The 14189-nt window shown below is 39.5% G+C and overlaps 1 protein-coding gene and 1 pseudogene across 1 annotated transcript in view; both read right to left on the minus strand.

Annotated features, from left to right (window-relative positions):
- The window catches only part of LOC134372657 (thyroid receptor-interacting protein 11-like), a 338384-nt gene that overhangs the window by 315819 nt on the left and 8376 nt on the right, over window positions 1–14189 (minus strand). Inside the window, 4 exon segments of the mRNA XM_063090084.1 lie at window positions 704–907; window positions 910–985; window positions 988–1064; window positions 1551–1716. Coding sequence (XP_062946154.1) covers window positions 704–907; window positions 910–985; window positions 988–1064; window positions 1551–1716 — 523 coding nt within the window.
- Window positions 4612–6847, minus strand: LOC134372233 (poly(A) polymerase alpha-like; annotated as a pseudogene).

Genomic DNA, 14189 nt, shown 5'->3' on the forward strand with positions numbered 1-14189 from the left:
GTGGGGGGTCACAAGCACACAAGGGCTGGAAACCTCCAGAGCAGAAATGCGTGAGTTCAAAAAGTGAGAGTTGATAGTGTGAGAGAAGGACAAAGTGCAAAATGAAATGCATCTTTTCAGCGGAAGAGTTCCCATTATGTTTTCCTGCCATGAAGGCATACTGGTGTATTTCATCCAATACTATAAATATTATCTTTAGCATGGAAAATGGCAGAAGATCTATGGCTCTTATTACTAAAGCCTTTGCTCGAAATGGGAGATCATTTCAAAATGTACCAACAGATTTTTGAAGAAGAAAGACTGCATTCCTTAACTGGAGGGTTTGGGCCCTGATGAGTTACAGGAAGTATTCAATATAGATTACAAGAAACAGACCTTTACCTCCTCCCAAAAATGTCAATGTACATAAACTTTTCTCAGATATCTTCATGGCCTCCTAAATCAATGAGTTACATGTAAATAAAAGGATAATGAAAGTAGGTTGAGAAACACCAAGCCAATACTTAACCATTTTTAGTAGAAAATTCCTATTTGTGATCTATTATTAAATATGGCACTGAATCCAAACCAAGCAATTCTCAAATTGCTAAAAGTTTTTTCCATGAATACTCCATTTCCAAGAAGTATTCATTTATTCAAATGTTTAAAAACAACTACTGTGCAATGAAATACCTGTCTGAAATAAGTTCCAAACATTTTATACCAGGCAGTGCTTTTTGTAGTGTGACTTCTTCCCCTGATGTACTCTGTGGAAGAATTCTTTCCTTTTCTGTCACACAATCACTTTGCTTCATAGCATAAGATTGCAACGTACTGCAGTCCAGTTTCAAGCTTTCACATTCTTCAATTATTTGTCTCTTTTCCACATTTAGTTGCTCTTGTTCTCTCCTTAAAACATCTCTGTCTTTTCCGCAGAAAATAATTTTTAATTTATGTCTTTTATTTTATCCTCAAGTTCTTCAATTTTTTTTTGTAGATTCCATTTTTTTCAGTTTGTAGAACTTGAATAGTTTTTCGCATCTCATAGATTTTAGAGTGATCAGTTCCTGTAACTCCTGAGCCACCTAGAATATAAAGTCAAGGAAATCAAATGTTAAGAATCGAGAAGTAAATAGCTTGCTATTTACAACTAAGATTTAAGAGTTCAGAACTTGAAAAGCTTAAAAAGAAAGATAAAATTACTATACTAAACTAAGCATGTTTAAATAAATAAAAAGTTGGGGAAACATAGGATTTGAATCAACTACTAAAACCCTACATACCTGAGTTTGAAAGAAAGTAAAATATGACCACCAAACAATGCAAAAAAAAATCTATGAATTATAACTATTTACCACAAATGCAAAAGGACCTTTCCGTTTTTGCAAAATCTTGAAAGTAGTGGTGCCATAGCAAATTTCTGGCAGTCATGCAGAGCTAGTCATTTACTCATTCTTAGTAAATTTGCACTTAGAACTTAGTGCAAATTTATAGCAGTTTCCTGGTCTCAGAGTGCTAGAATTGTCATTTAAGTATGTCATCTAACATGTTAAGTTAATCAAACTAATAACCTTCTTGTAACAGGTTTTTGAGTTCTTCAATTCGTTCTTCATAGTAGCTTAATTCCTCTCGATACCGACGATGCATTTCTGTCAATTTCTGTTGATGTATGTTCTGCAATACTGACATGTCATGTTGATGGTCATCAATTTCCTGACTTCGGTTCTGTTTAAGTTCCTTAAAAAATAAAAACAAAGTTAACCATGTTTATGATCAATAAATTCACCTAAACTATTTATTTTACTGTTGTCTGAAAGTCCATTTTATTAAAAATAATTCTCTGAATATGTCAAGGCTGAAAAGAATTTAAACACAGGCCCAAATTAGGACAATTCTGAAAGACTACACCCTTTCCCTTCTTAGGCCTTAAAAACAGTTTTTCTACTCTTAAAGAGGGAACACCAGCAAGAAAACACTGAAACAAAAGATAAGCAAAAATATCTTTTCCTAATGACATAGTCCACCAATACCAGCTAACAACCCTCTGGCCAATCTGTATCTGTTATCCTACTATCCCCATCCTCTCACTCAGCCTTTCTATCTACCAGTCTTGATGGGAATTCCAAATTGTCAATCAAGGTGCCTTGCTACCCAAGTTGAGAAGACCAGTGTCTCTCCCAGGAACCTAGGTCTTGAGCTGAGTCCTCGAAAGAGAGAAATTGGTTGGACAGGAAGCTTTATGATAGCTGCACCTTCAAGAGGCTGTCTGCTGTATCCCACTACCTAGATTCCTGACACTGTCCCCACTCCGGTCCTTCCTGTGGCCAGAATGCTCATCTCTTCCTCCAGTCCTATGGATGGACTACACCAGGTCCTACCAGTAAATCCTCTTTTCCTTTACTTAGCTAGAGATAGTTTTTGCTGCTAACCAAGAATCCTAATCTATAAATTAGCTTCTACTTCCTGAGAAAATAAGTATAGGTATTCTTTAATCCTATGCACTTATTTACATGCCAGCACCGGGATAACAGCTTTATATTTAAACCTCAAATAAATAAATAAATAAATAAATAAATAATATAAACCTCAAAACAATCCTACAAGGTAGGCATTATGATGACATCTACTTTACTTTTTTTTTTTTTTGCTGTTTTTTTATTGTGTTTTCAAAGGAGAAATATATCATCTATTCACAAAATAGCTCTTGAAAAATACAAGGAGTACAGATAGTATAAAACAAAGCAAACTCCAGTCATGAGACACTACGTACATCATGCGAAAGCAACAGTCTGATCTCCAGGTTATGAAAACTAGAATTAAAAATCACTACACAGAAAAGGTCCAAGTTTCCAGCTTGGCAAAACTTGGGTGCACTTACATGAAACGTTTAATAAACTGAATTTCTTTCCCCAATGTGTAAACAAAATGACAAGACTAAATCTGTGCCTGGCAATTTTAACTAACTCTGAAGCTACACGAAACACACAGACGCCTTGTACACTTCACCTGTTAGTATGACCATCTTTTTTTCTTAAGTGGTGGGAGATAGGGCAAGGTGACTGTGCAAAGATGTGGGAAGTAGAAATATTGTATACTAGACATTATAAAGTCATGGTGGAAAAAAGCTTCAATTAACGCATAGCCTAAGGGGTGAAAGACTACACTCCAATTTCAAAAAATTAATTTAGGAGGATAGGGGAAGACTTTAAGTAACTGCCATTTAACATGAAAAATGCACATGTGATAGAATGGAGCACAATGGAGGATTCATTAAACATGCTCATCCGAAGAACCTGTTAGGTTTGCTTTGTCCAGATTAAGAAAGAGTAACTAAGTTTATCAACATCTGGCATCCCTCATACGTTGTAAAGATGAATGTTCTGCTGCTTAATTATGAGAAATCATTTTCTTGAAAGTTCCTAATCTTGTGATACAATAAAACAAAATTAAAAAGGAGTAGACAGCTGACTAGATGTCAAGTACTTGCTAGAAATGATTTTTAAAATGTTTGTATATGTAAAATTTACTGACAGATTTTGGTGAACCATTTAAAAGTAAAAATTAGTTTAAAAATCTTGGAGAAAATGCATTTTTGCCCATATGTTTAAAATTGAAAATCAATTTTACTACAGACAAGAGTTCTGTGGAGTGTACAAAATCCCTCTTATTTAGAGATCAAATGGCCATTTAAGATAGATATCACGTTTCACAGGCATTACTTTTCCCTAAAGTTTCAGCCATGGGACCAAAATTTAGTGTTCTGTGCCATGTGGTCACAGGGTCACTGGTTTCACATCATGGCTTAAGAAAATACTGGCATTTTGTTTTACATGAAGTAAGTCCTACCGCGTGCATACAAGAAAAAGAAAAAAAGAAAAAGGGAGAGAGGTGCAAAAAGCTTTTCTTGTTTGTTTTGAAGAAAACAGATTAAAGGCAAAAAGAATACAGAGCTTTCTTTTTAAGCTCAAAGAAAAATATTTGCTGGCTGATCGCTGATTTGTATGCACTATAAAACAGTTCTATAAATAAAACCAATATATCATTTCTTAATCATGACCCCATCAAAACCAAGTATTTCCTAATTAATTTTTCAATGTCAAATGCATACACTAGAGTTTACATTCCATTTTTAAGAGACACAGCTACATCATAGTGACTGAACTAGATGTACTATTATCCTTTCTCTGAAGAATAACAGTACATCACTGCACAATGGTATCCAATTTGAAGACTAATGGTAAAAGAAATTATTTAGGAAAAAATGAAAATCCATCAAGCTGAAAATCTAAGATTAGTTCTACTTTCTAATAAAAAATACATAAAAGTGCATCATCAGAATAAGGAATTCTTATGCCAGTTTATATTGCAAATTTTCCAAACAATGCATCAAACATAAACCCAATCCAGATGTCAATTATGGATACAAATATAGCTTGAGGGTTTTTTTCGTTTTTGTTTGTTTGTTTGTTTTGTTTTTTAAAGGCAGTAATTTTTTGAAATAGTTAATGCAACTGTTGCTAACACAATAATAATAGTACTCCTGGCTTCACATACTAACCTGGACTTCCGATCAAGTGCTGATTAGCCCAGTAAAGGAGGTCACCAACAAATCCATTTTCAGTCATGTCTAATCTTGTACCCTCCATTCCCCGTTTTTAGCATTTGAAGACAACAGGTTGAGTTGGCAGATATTGTTTATGGACCCCTGAGGTTGTTTTTACCGATTCAATCTCAGTTTTATTGAATTCTTGATAACAGGAATAGGATTTGCAGGGAGAGCAGGGATATCAGAAAGGTCTGTACTGGATGTTTTCTGAGAGGCCAACAGAGAAGCCGTTGTCTGAATAGTTTCTGATTGAGTTGTACTTGTCTCTGTATCAAGTTGTTCCTCTTCAGTTTTGGTTTTCTTGGGACTCTCTTCTTTACGAGGTGAGGATGTCCTCTTGACTCCTACTATAGGATTAGGTATTTTTGTTGCTGCATTTCCTGAAGGTCTAGGTGGTGGGTTTACCAGACGTGTTGAAGAAACAGCTCTGGAGATTGTAGGCTTTGGTGGTGGAGAAATGGCTGGTTGTGTGGCAGTTTGAGGAATGCTTTCACTCGATGTACCCCCTGAGCTTTCACTGGAATTTACTTGTGGCACAGAAACTTCAGTAGCCTGTATGTTGGTCACAGATGCTGCTGTTACAGCTGAGGCAGGACTGTTTCTGCCCTGAGAGCTGCCAGAACTGTTCAATGGACTGGTCTTCATAGCACTAGTAGGTGAAGGCACAGACATGCTGTTATCACTGTCCATAGACAAGTCGAGGCTGCTGTCATTCAGAGCTGTCAATCTGACACCTTCTGTTGAATGCTTTTTCTTTTTCTGAAGCACATGATCAGGTAGTAGTTGATGGAGTTGCTTTCTTTTTACATGCATTGCAGCAATTTTCATATCCACCTCAAACATCTTGCTGTTTATTGCTTGCCTATAAACTGCATCTGTGAAAGACTGAATATCATAGGTGAGATCAACACTGAGGTTTTCAGAGTTTTCTGTTTTTTTAAACACTAATCCAATCACCCACATTGTGCGAAATTCTTGTCAGGATTTTCTTTGGGTGCTGGAAATGACTGGGGATTCACATGAGCCAGTGTAATAAATTCATTCTTCTCCAAGCTTCCAACCAGGATTCGGATTTTTGATTCCACCAAGCCTGCCCATTCTAGGCGTTGTTTTTCTGTTGGTGCACTTGCTAGAAGTGCAATATAATGCTTGTACTTTTGAAAGAAGTTTGGAGCTTCAAAAAGTTTGGACCACTCTGCCTTACTCAGTAAAATTTCATCTGTGATAGCAAGACCTTGTTTAAACTCCTCAACCATGACCATCCGTGTTGAAACGGACACATTGTACATGGAGTTCTGTTGTGGGTATGCTGGTGTAATTATAGGCATAAGATGGTACCTATCACTGGGGTTTACCCTTGGGTCCCATACAGGCAAATTAAGATTGCATTCTTCAGGCTGTTTCAATAGCACTGGATTTGGCCATTCCCATGTAGAAAATACCAAGAAAAATTTATGTACCAGAGTTGATGCTATTGCGTTTGGATAAAGCTGGCAAGTTCTTGCTACTAGCACAGCCCAGGAAACACCACCGAGGAAACCTAATATATTGGAATAGATGTTGTGGCGTTTGGCCCACAGTTTGATAGCTCTCAGAGTTAACCTGAAGTTGTCAATGTTTGGTACTAGATGTAAAATTTCATCGGTTACCCTGCAACCGTTAAGACTTCTTATGCATCTTATATCTAAATTTTTAAGCAGACTGTCATCTCGTAGGTCCAAATCTTCTGGAATAGTCTGCAGTGCTAATCTTGCAAACAAAATATCAATCTCTATTCCATCAAAACAGAGTTTGATAACTGGTACAAATGCCTCTTCAACAGCTCTTAAATCTTTTACTTCTTCCTGTAATTTCAACTTATCATAGAATGAGGTGAAAAAGTCACTTCGATCAACATGTCTTGGTGCAACACACAAGGCATCAATATCGGCACCTTTTGTATGTACTCCTAATCTGTAAGATCCAAATGTAAAAATTTTTCCTCCAACATTTTCAATTACAGATTGTGGAAGATTCTTGCTTTCACTGATTTCACGTATCCATTCTTTTACCAGGTTATTTAATTTTCCCAAAATTAAAATCCTGCGCTGCAGTTCCTCTTCCTCTTCAAAAACCCCAAAGGGCTTCAGAGTCTCAATTAGTTTCTGTGTAAGTATGCAGTCAGTCTCCTTGGGGGCTGCTAAGCTGATAGGAGAAGTAATGCCACAGTGCTTCTGTGGCGGCTGTTTGTTGTGATCCCTGCGTTGTAACTGGAAACGGCATCGTCTCCTGCGCCGGCACCGCCCGGTCACTCCCCCCCCCCTCCCCCCCAGCAACCGCCGCCGCTGCCGCCGCCGCCGCCGCCCTGGGCACGATCCACTGAGGCGGGAGGGGGGGGCCTGCCTCAGCCTTGGGTCCAACCCCGCTCCCGCACCGGCTCCCGCCGCTTTAAGCGCTTCTCCTCCTTCCCCTTCATCCTAACATGGCGCCCTAGCGCTACCACAGCAACGTTCTAGAAAAACCGACATCTACTTTACTGATGATAAAACAGCAGCCTGGAGAGGTTAAGTAACTTGCCCAAAGTAACACAGATGGTAAACAGCACAATGAACATTCAAACACAGGTCGGACTTTGGAACCCACCCAAACAAGTGTTGTAATAATAATAAAAGCAGGAAGCTCCAGTCAAGATGGTGGAATACACAGTCCCCACGTTACTCTCTCCCACAAATCAACCAACTTAGAACAATAAAAATGTAACATCAGCCAAGCTGGGGCCACTGGAGCTCAGGGGAAGAGGAGGAGAGACCTACGGAGTTCATGAAGGTGCGAGAAACAATGATAAGAGAAAGAAAAACTGCTCTGAGAGTTTCAGGTCATCGCTGCTTTAATGCTTAAGCTGCTGAGTGCACAAAGCAGGAGCCAGCAGAAGCCAGAGCTGTGCCCTTCAGATGGAGTTACTTGGAGGCGGCAGGGGAAAAGGGGGCCTTGGTGGCCCCCAGGACAGCAAGACCATTAATAGTGTTCCTGTGCACGCCGTCCCATGGGAAGTGTTTGAAGCATGGATGGTGGGGAAGACAGACCCACCAGGAGAACACTGGGACACAGGAAGGACAGCCAATCAGCCCCCCAATCAGTGCAGGACCACTCAGAGGAGACTGGTTGGGAATGCAGAATTGCAGGTGGTGTAGTTTGATGAAAAAACTCAGGCACACGTCAGAGTTTCTACACAATCCAGGTGCACCAGGTCTCTGGAGAGCTGGAAGTACCTGTAAGGTCAACCATTAAACCCTGAGCTGCACAAAAAGCCTTCCCTAGGGAAACAGCAGCAAAGCAGCAATTTAGCTCAACCACAGAGTTCAAGTACTGGTTCCCACAGGAAGTTCCCCCATTTTAGAAGTAAGCAAAGGGCGAAAAATTAGTTCCAGCCCAGGCACACCACCAGTGCATTGGGGCCTGCCTGGGGACATGAGGCATGGAGATGGGGACAGGACCCCCATTCACACCCACTCACACAGCCAGCGCCTTGGGGCCCACCTGGGAACCCGAGGTTTCGAGCCAGGAACTGAACCCCACTCCCACATCCCGGCATGCTGCCAGCACCTCAGGGCCCACTCAGGTACCTGAGGCATGGAGAAGAGGACCAGACCCCCCACCCATAACCAGGCATACAGTGACAGTGCCTTGGGGCCCACCCAGAGACCTGGGGTATGGAGCTGGAGACCGGCTCCCCTCCCACAACCAGGCACACAGTGCCAGCACCTCAGGGACTGCCTGGGGACCCGAGGTATGGAGAAGGGGACTGGGCCTCCCTCCCACACCCAAGCACACCACGCCAGCACCTCGGGGCCCACCCAGGGACCTGAGGTATGGAGGCGGGGACCCAAGGCACGAAGATGGGGACCAGACACTCCCCACAACCAGGCACACCACCAGCACCAAGGAGCATGCCAAAAACATCACCTCCATGTGGGTGGCCCACCACAGCCACTAAAATAACCATGGCTACTGCAAAAGCAGTTGGATGCCACAACCACGACACAGATGGTCCGCCAGCCCCTGGAGTGCACTGACACAAGGAGAGTCACCAACAGACATAAAGAAAGGAGGAGGATGTCTCTCTCCACAAAGCCCATTCCAGAGTGACAGAGGAAGCATCTGTTCTATGATAATATTGGGGGACCTGATCACACCTGTCAGCACTGGACAGATCATCTAGGCAACAAATCAACAAAGTAACCATTATTCTTTCAGAAGGAGAGAAGAAATCTAGGGTAATTCGAGGGGGGAGGGGGGAGAGAGAGAGGGATGGGGAGAGATTGGACAAGGGGCATAAAGAATAATTACAATATGTAACAATATATATGCTAGTAATATTGATTTGATCAACATATCTCAATATTGAACCCCCAAAATATGTATAATCAATTTTGAGTCAATAAAAATTTAAAATAATAATAATAATAATAATAAAAGCAAAAACTAAAAATTCTGTATCTGACAATAATTTAGACACTGAAAACAATTCATTGACACAATAAATATATGTAACTAAGAATTATCTCAAAAGAAATATGATAATTGACACAAAGTAGCAATAAATATTTTACCAATAAAGTAAAAATAATTATTTACAATATATTGGCATTTTATTTTGTCAATAGCCTTTAATCTTAAATCTTGAAACTTCAGTAACCTTGGAATTCTGTTTTAATAAAAATAGTTTTATGAGATACAGTCGAGTGTAGAGACTTATGAAATATAAACTAACTAATAAATGTTCAAAATCAAATGATTTTGGATCCCTGTGGCCAGCCACACACAAATACACACACAAAAAAGATTTTCAAGAGATTTTTATATACCTTACTTGTCATAAAAAATAAAGATGATATAAAATATTTTAAAAGAAACAAATATAATTTCATAACTGAGACTTTTACTAACAGGCCTGAGGCACCCTCCAGAGGCTCACTGCCCAGGGCCATCTCAGGAAGCTACTTCCAGCACCAGCACCCCAGCTGCTTTGGCTGCTGTGGCTGCTGCAGCCATCGCTAAATTGGCCCCGGGTGTAGCTGGACCTGAAGGTTTAGAAGACACATGCTGGAAGCCTTGGCAGCATCTACATGGTGTTAGGTCTGAACGCTTGCAGAATGCTTGAGCTGTGGAGGTTTGGGAGTCTCCATCCCAATTTCAGAGGATGTATGGAAAAGTCTGGGGGCCCCAGGAAGAGATCTGTCATAGGGGTAGATTCACTGCAGTGAGTCTGCTAGAGCAATGCTAAGTGGAAATGTGGGGTGAGAGTTGCAGCAGAAAAACCCCAAAAGCTCCATGCCTACTGCTGCCAGGAGAGCGGGACTGCCATGGAGGCCCCAGGCCTGTGGAGCTACCAAAGTGGAACCCCAGCCTGGTAGAGCTGAAGTGTGGCCTGCAACCAGGAAAGCCATAGGGGCAGAGCTGCCCGAGGACTTGGGGACACAACCTGCACACCAGCATGCAGAGGACACCGAACATGGAATCAAGGTATATGATTCACCAGCTGTAAGATTTGATGCCTGCCCTGCTGGGTTTCGGAATTGTTTGGCACCTGTCACACCTTTCTTTTGGCCTACTTCTTCCTTTTATTTTATTTATTTATTTATTTTTTTATTTTTATTTATTTATTTATTTATTTATTTATTTATTTATTTATTTTTTAAATTTTATTTTGTCGATATACATTGTAGCTGATTAATGCTCCCCATCACCAAAACCTCCCTCCCTTCTCCCTCCCCCCCTCCCCCCCAACAATGTCCTTTCTGTTTGCTTGTTGTATCAACTTCAAGTAATTGTGGTTGTTATATCTTCTTCCCTCCCCCCCCTGATTTGTGTGTGTGTGTGTGTATGTGTGTGTGTGAATTTATATATTAATGTTTAGCTCCCTCCAATAAGTGAGAACATGTGGTATTTCTCTTTCTGTGCCTGACTTGTTTCACTTAATATAATTCTCTCAAGGTCCATCCATGTTGTTGCAAATGGCAGTATTTCATTCGTTTTTATAGCTGAGTAGTATTCCATTGTGTAGATGTACCACATTTTCCGTATCCACTCATCTGATGATGGGCATTTGGGCTGGTTCCAACTCTTGGCTATTGTAAAGAGTGCTGCGATGAACATTGGGGAACAGGTATACCTTCGACTTGATGATTTCCATTCCTCTGGGTATATTCCCAACAGTGGGATGGCTGGGTCGTATGGTAGATCTATTTGCAATTGTTTAAGGAACCTCCATACCATTTTCCATAGAGGCTGCACCATTTTGCAGTCCCACCAACAATGTATGAGAGTTCCTTTTTCTCCGCAGCCTCGCCAGCATTTATCGTTCATAGTCTTTTGGATTTTAGCCATCCTAACTGGGGTTAGATGGTATCTAAATGTGGTTTTGATTTGCATTTCCCGGATGCTGAGTGATGTTGAGCATTTTTTCATATGTCTGTTGGCCATTTGGATATCTTCCTTAGAGAAATGCCTACTTAGCTCTTTTGCCCATTTTTTAATTGGGTTGCTTGTTTTCTTCTTGTAAAGTTGTTTGAGTTCCTTATATATTCTGGATATTAATCCTTTGTCAGATGTATATTTTGCAAATATTTTCTCCCACTCTGTTGGTTGTCTTTTAACTCTTTTAATTGTTTCTTTTGCTGTGCAGAAGCTTTTTAGTTTGATATAATCCCATTTGTTTATTTTTCCTTTGGTTGCCCGTGCTTTTGGGGTCGTATTCATGAAGTCTGTGCCCAGTCCTATTTCCTGAAGTGTTTCCCCTATGTTTTCTTTAAGAAGTTTTATTGTCTCAGGGTGTATATTTAAATCCTTAATCCATTTTGAGTTGATTTTAGTATACGGTGAGAGGTATGGATCTAGTTTCATTCTCCTGCATATCGATATCCAGTTATCCCAACACCACTTGCTGAAGAGGCAGTCCCTTCCCCAGTGAATAGGCTTGGTGCCTTTGTCAAAGATCAGATGGCAGTAAGTGTGTGGGTTGATTTCTGGATTCTCTATTCTATTCCATTGGTCAGTGTGTCTGTTTTTATGCCAGTACCATACTGTTTTGGTTATTATAGCTTTGTAGTATAGCTTAAAGTCAGGTAGTGTTATGCCTCCAGCTTTATTTTTTTTGCTGAGCATTGCTTTGGCTATTCGTGGTCTTTTATTGTTCCATATAAATGTCTGAATAGTTTTTTCCATTTCTGAGAAAAATGTCTTTGGAATTTTGATGGGGATTGCATTGAATTTGTATATCACTTTCGGTAGTATGGACATTTTCACTATGTTGATCCTTCCAATCCAAGAGCATGGAATATCTTTCCATCTTCTTGTATCCTCTCTAATTTCTCTCAGCAGTGGTTTGTAGTTCTCATTATAGAGATTTTTCACCTCCTTGGTTAACTCAATTCCTAAGTATTTTATTTTTTTGGTGGCTATTGTAAATGGGCAGGCTTTCTTGATTTCTCGTTCTGCATGTTCACTATTGGAGAAAAGAAATGCTACTGATTTTTGTGTGTTGATTTTGTATCCTGCTACTGTGCTGAAATCATTTATCAATTCCAACAGTTTTTTTGTAGAGGTTTTAGGCTGTTCGATATATAGGATCATGTCATCTGCAAACAGGGACAGTTTGACTTCATCTTTTCCAATCTGGATGCCCTTTATTTCCTTCTCTTCTCTGATTGCTCTGGCTAGTACTTCCAACACTATGTTGAATAGGAGTGGTGAGAGTGGGCATCCTTGTCTAGTGCCTGTTCTTAAAGGAAAAGCTTTCAGCTTTTCCCCATTCAGGATGATATTGGCAGTGGGTTTGGCATATATGGCTTTAATTATGTTGAGATACTTTCCCTCTATACCTAACTTATAGAGGGTCTTTGTCATGAATGAGTGCTGAACTTTATCAAATGCTTTTTCAGCATCTATAGAGATGATCATATGGTCCTGGTGTTTGAGTTTATTAATATGGTGTATCACATTTATTGATTTGCGTATGTTGAACCAACCTTGCATCCCTGGGATGAATCCCACTTGATCGTGATGAATAATTTTTCGTATGTGTTGCTGTATTCTGTTTGCTAGTATTTTAGTGAGGATTTTTGCATCTATATTCATCAAGGATATCGGCCTGTAGTTTTCTTTTTTGGTTATATCTTTACCTGGTTTTGGTATCAGGATGATGTTTGCTTCATAGAATGAGTTTGGGAGATTTGCGTCCGTTTCAATCTTTTGGAATAGTTTGTAAAGAATCGGTGTCAATTCCTCTTTGAATGTTTGGTAAAATTCTGCTGTGAATCCATCTGGTCCTGGGCTTTTCTTTGTTGGGAGCCTTCTGATAACAGCTTCAATCTCCTTTATTGTTATTGGTCTGTTCAAATTTTCTACGTCTTCACGGTTCAGTTTTGGGAGCTTGTGTGTGTCCAGAAATTTATCCATTTCCTCCAGATTTTCAAGTTTGTTGGCGTATAGTTGTTTATAGTAGTCTCGAATGATTCCTTGTATTTCAGATGAATCAGTTGTAATATCGCCTTTTTCATTTCTAATTTTTGTTATTTGAGTCTTCTCTCTTCTTTTTTTTGTTAGCCATGCTAATGGTTTGTCAATTTTATTTATCTTTTCAAAAAACCAACTTTTTGATTCGTTGATCTTTTGAATTGTTTTTTGGTTTTCAATTTCATTCAGTTCTGCTCTGATCTTAATGATTTCTTTCCGTCTGCTAACTTTAGGATTGGATTGTTCTTGTTTTTCTAGTTCTTTAAGGTGAAGTGTTAGGTTGTTCACTTGCCATCTTTCCATTCTTCTGAAGTGAGCATTTAACGCAATAAATTTTCCCCTCAATACTGCTTTTGCAGTATCCCACAGGTTTTGGTATGATGTATCATTGTTTTCATTAGTTTCAATAAACTTTTTGATTTCCTGCTTGATTTCTTCTTGGACCCATATGTCATTAAGTAGAATGCTGTTTAATTTCCATGTGTTTGCATAGTTTCCAGAGTTTTTTTGTTATTAATTTCTAGTTTTAATCCATTGTGGTCTGAGAAGATACATGGGATAATTCCAATTTTTTTGAATTTATTGAGACTTGATTTGTGACCTAATATGTGATCTATCCTGGAGAATGATCCATGTGCTGATGAGAAGAATGAATATTCTGAGGTTGTTGGGTGGAATGTTCTGTAGATATCTGCCAATTCCAATTGGTCTAGAGTCTTGTTTAGATCTTGTGTTTCTCTACTGATTCTTTGCCTAGATGATCTGTCTAATATTGACAGTGGAGTGTTCAGGTCCCCTGCTATTATGGTATTAGTGTCTATTTCCTTCTTTAGGTCTAATAGAGTTTGTTTTATAAATCTGGCTGCTCCAACATTGGGTGCGTACATATTTATGATTGTTATGTCTTCTTGATGGATCAGTCCTTTTATCATTAAGTAGTGTCCCTCATTGTCTCTTTTTATGGTTTTTAGTTTAAAGTCTATTTTGTCAGATATAAGAATAGCCACTCCTGCTCGTTTTTCTTTTCTGTTTGCATGGTAAATCTTTTTCCATCCTTTCACTCTTAGTCTGTGTGAATCTTTATGGGTGAGGTGGGTCTCTTGTAGGCAGC

The sequence above is a fragment of the Cynocephalus volans genome, chromosome 3 (assembly GCF_027409185.1).
Source record: "Cynocephalus volans isolate mCynVol1 chromosome 3, mCynVol1.pri, whole genome shotgun sequence".
In the NCBI taxonomy this organism is placed as follows: Eukaryota; Metazoa; Chordata; class Mammalia; order Dermoptera; family Cynocephalidae; genus Cynocephalus; species Cynocephalus volans.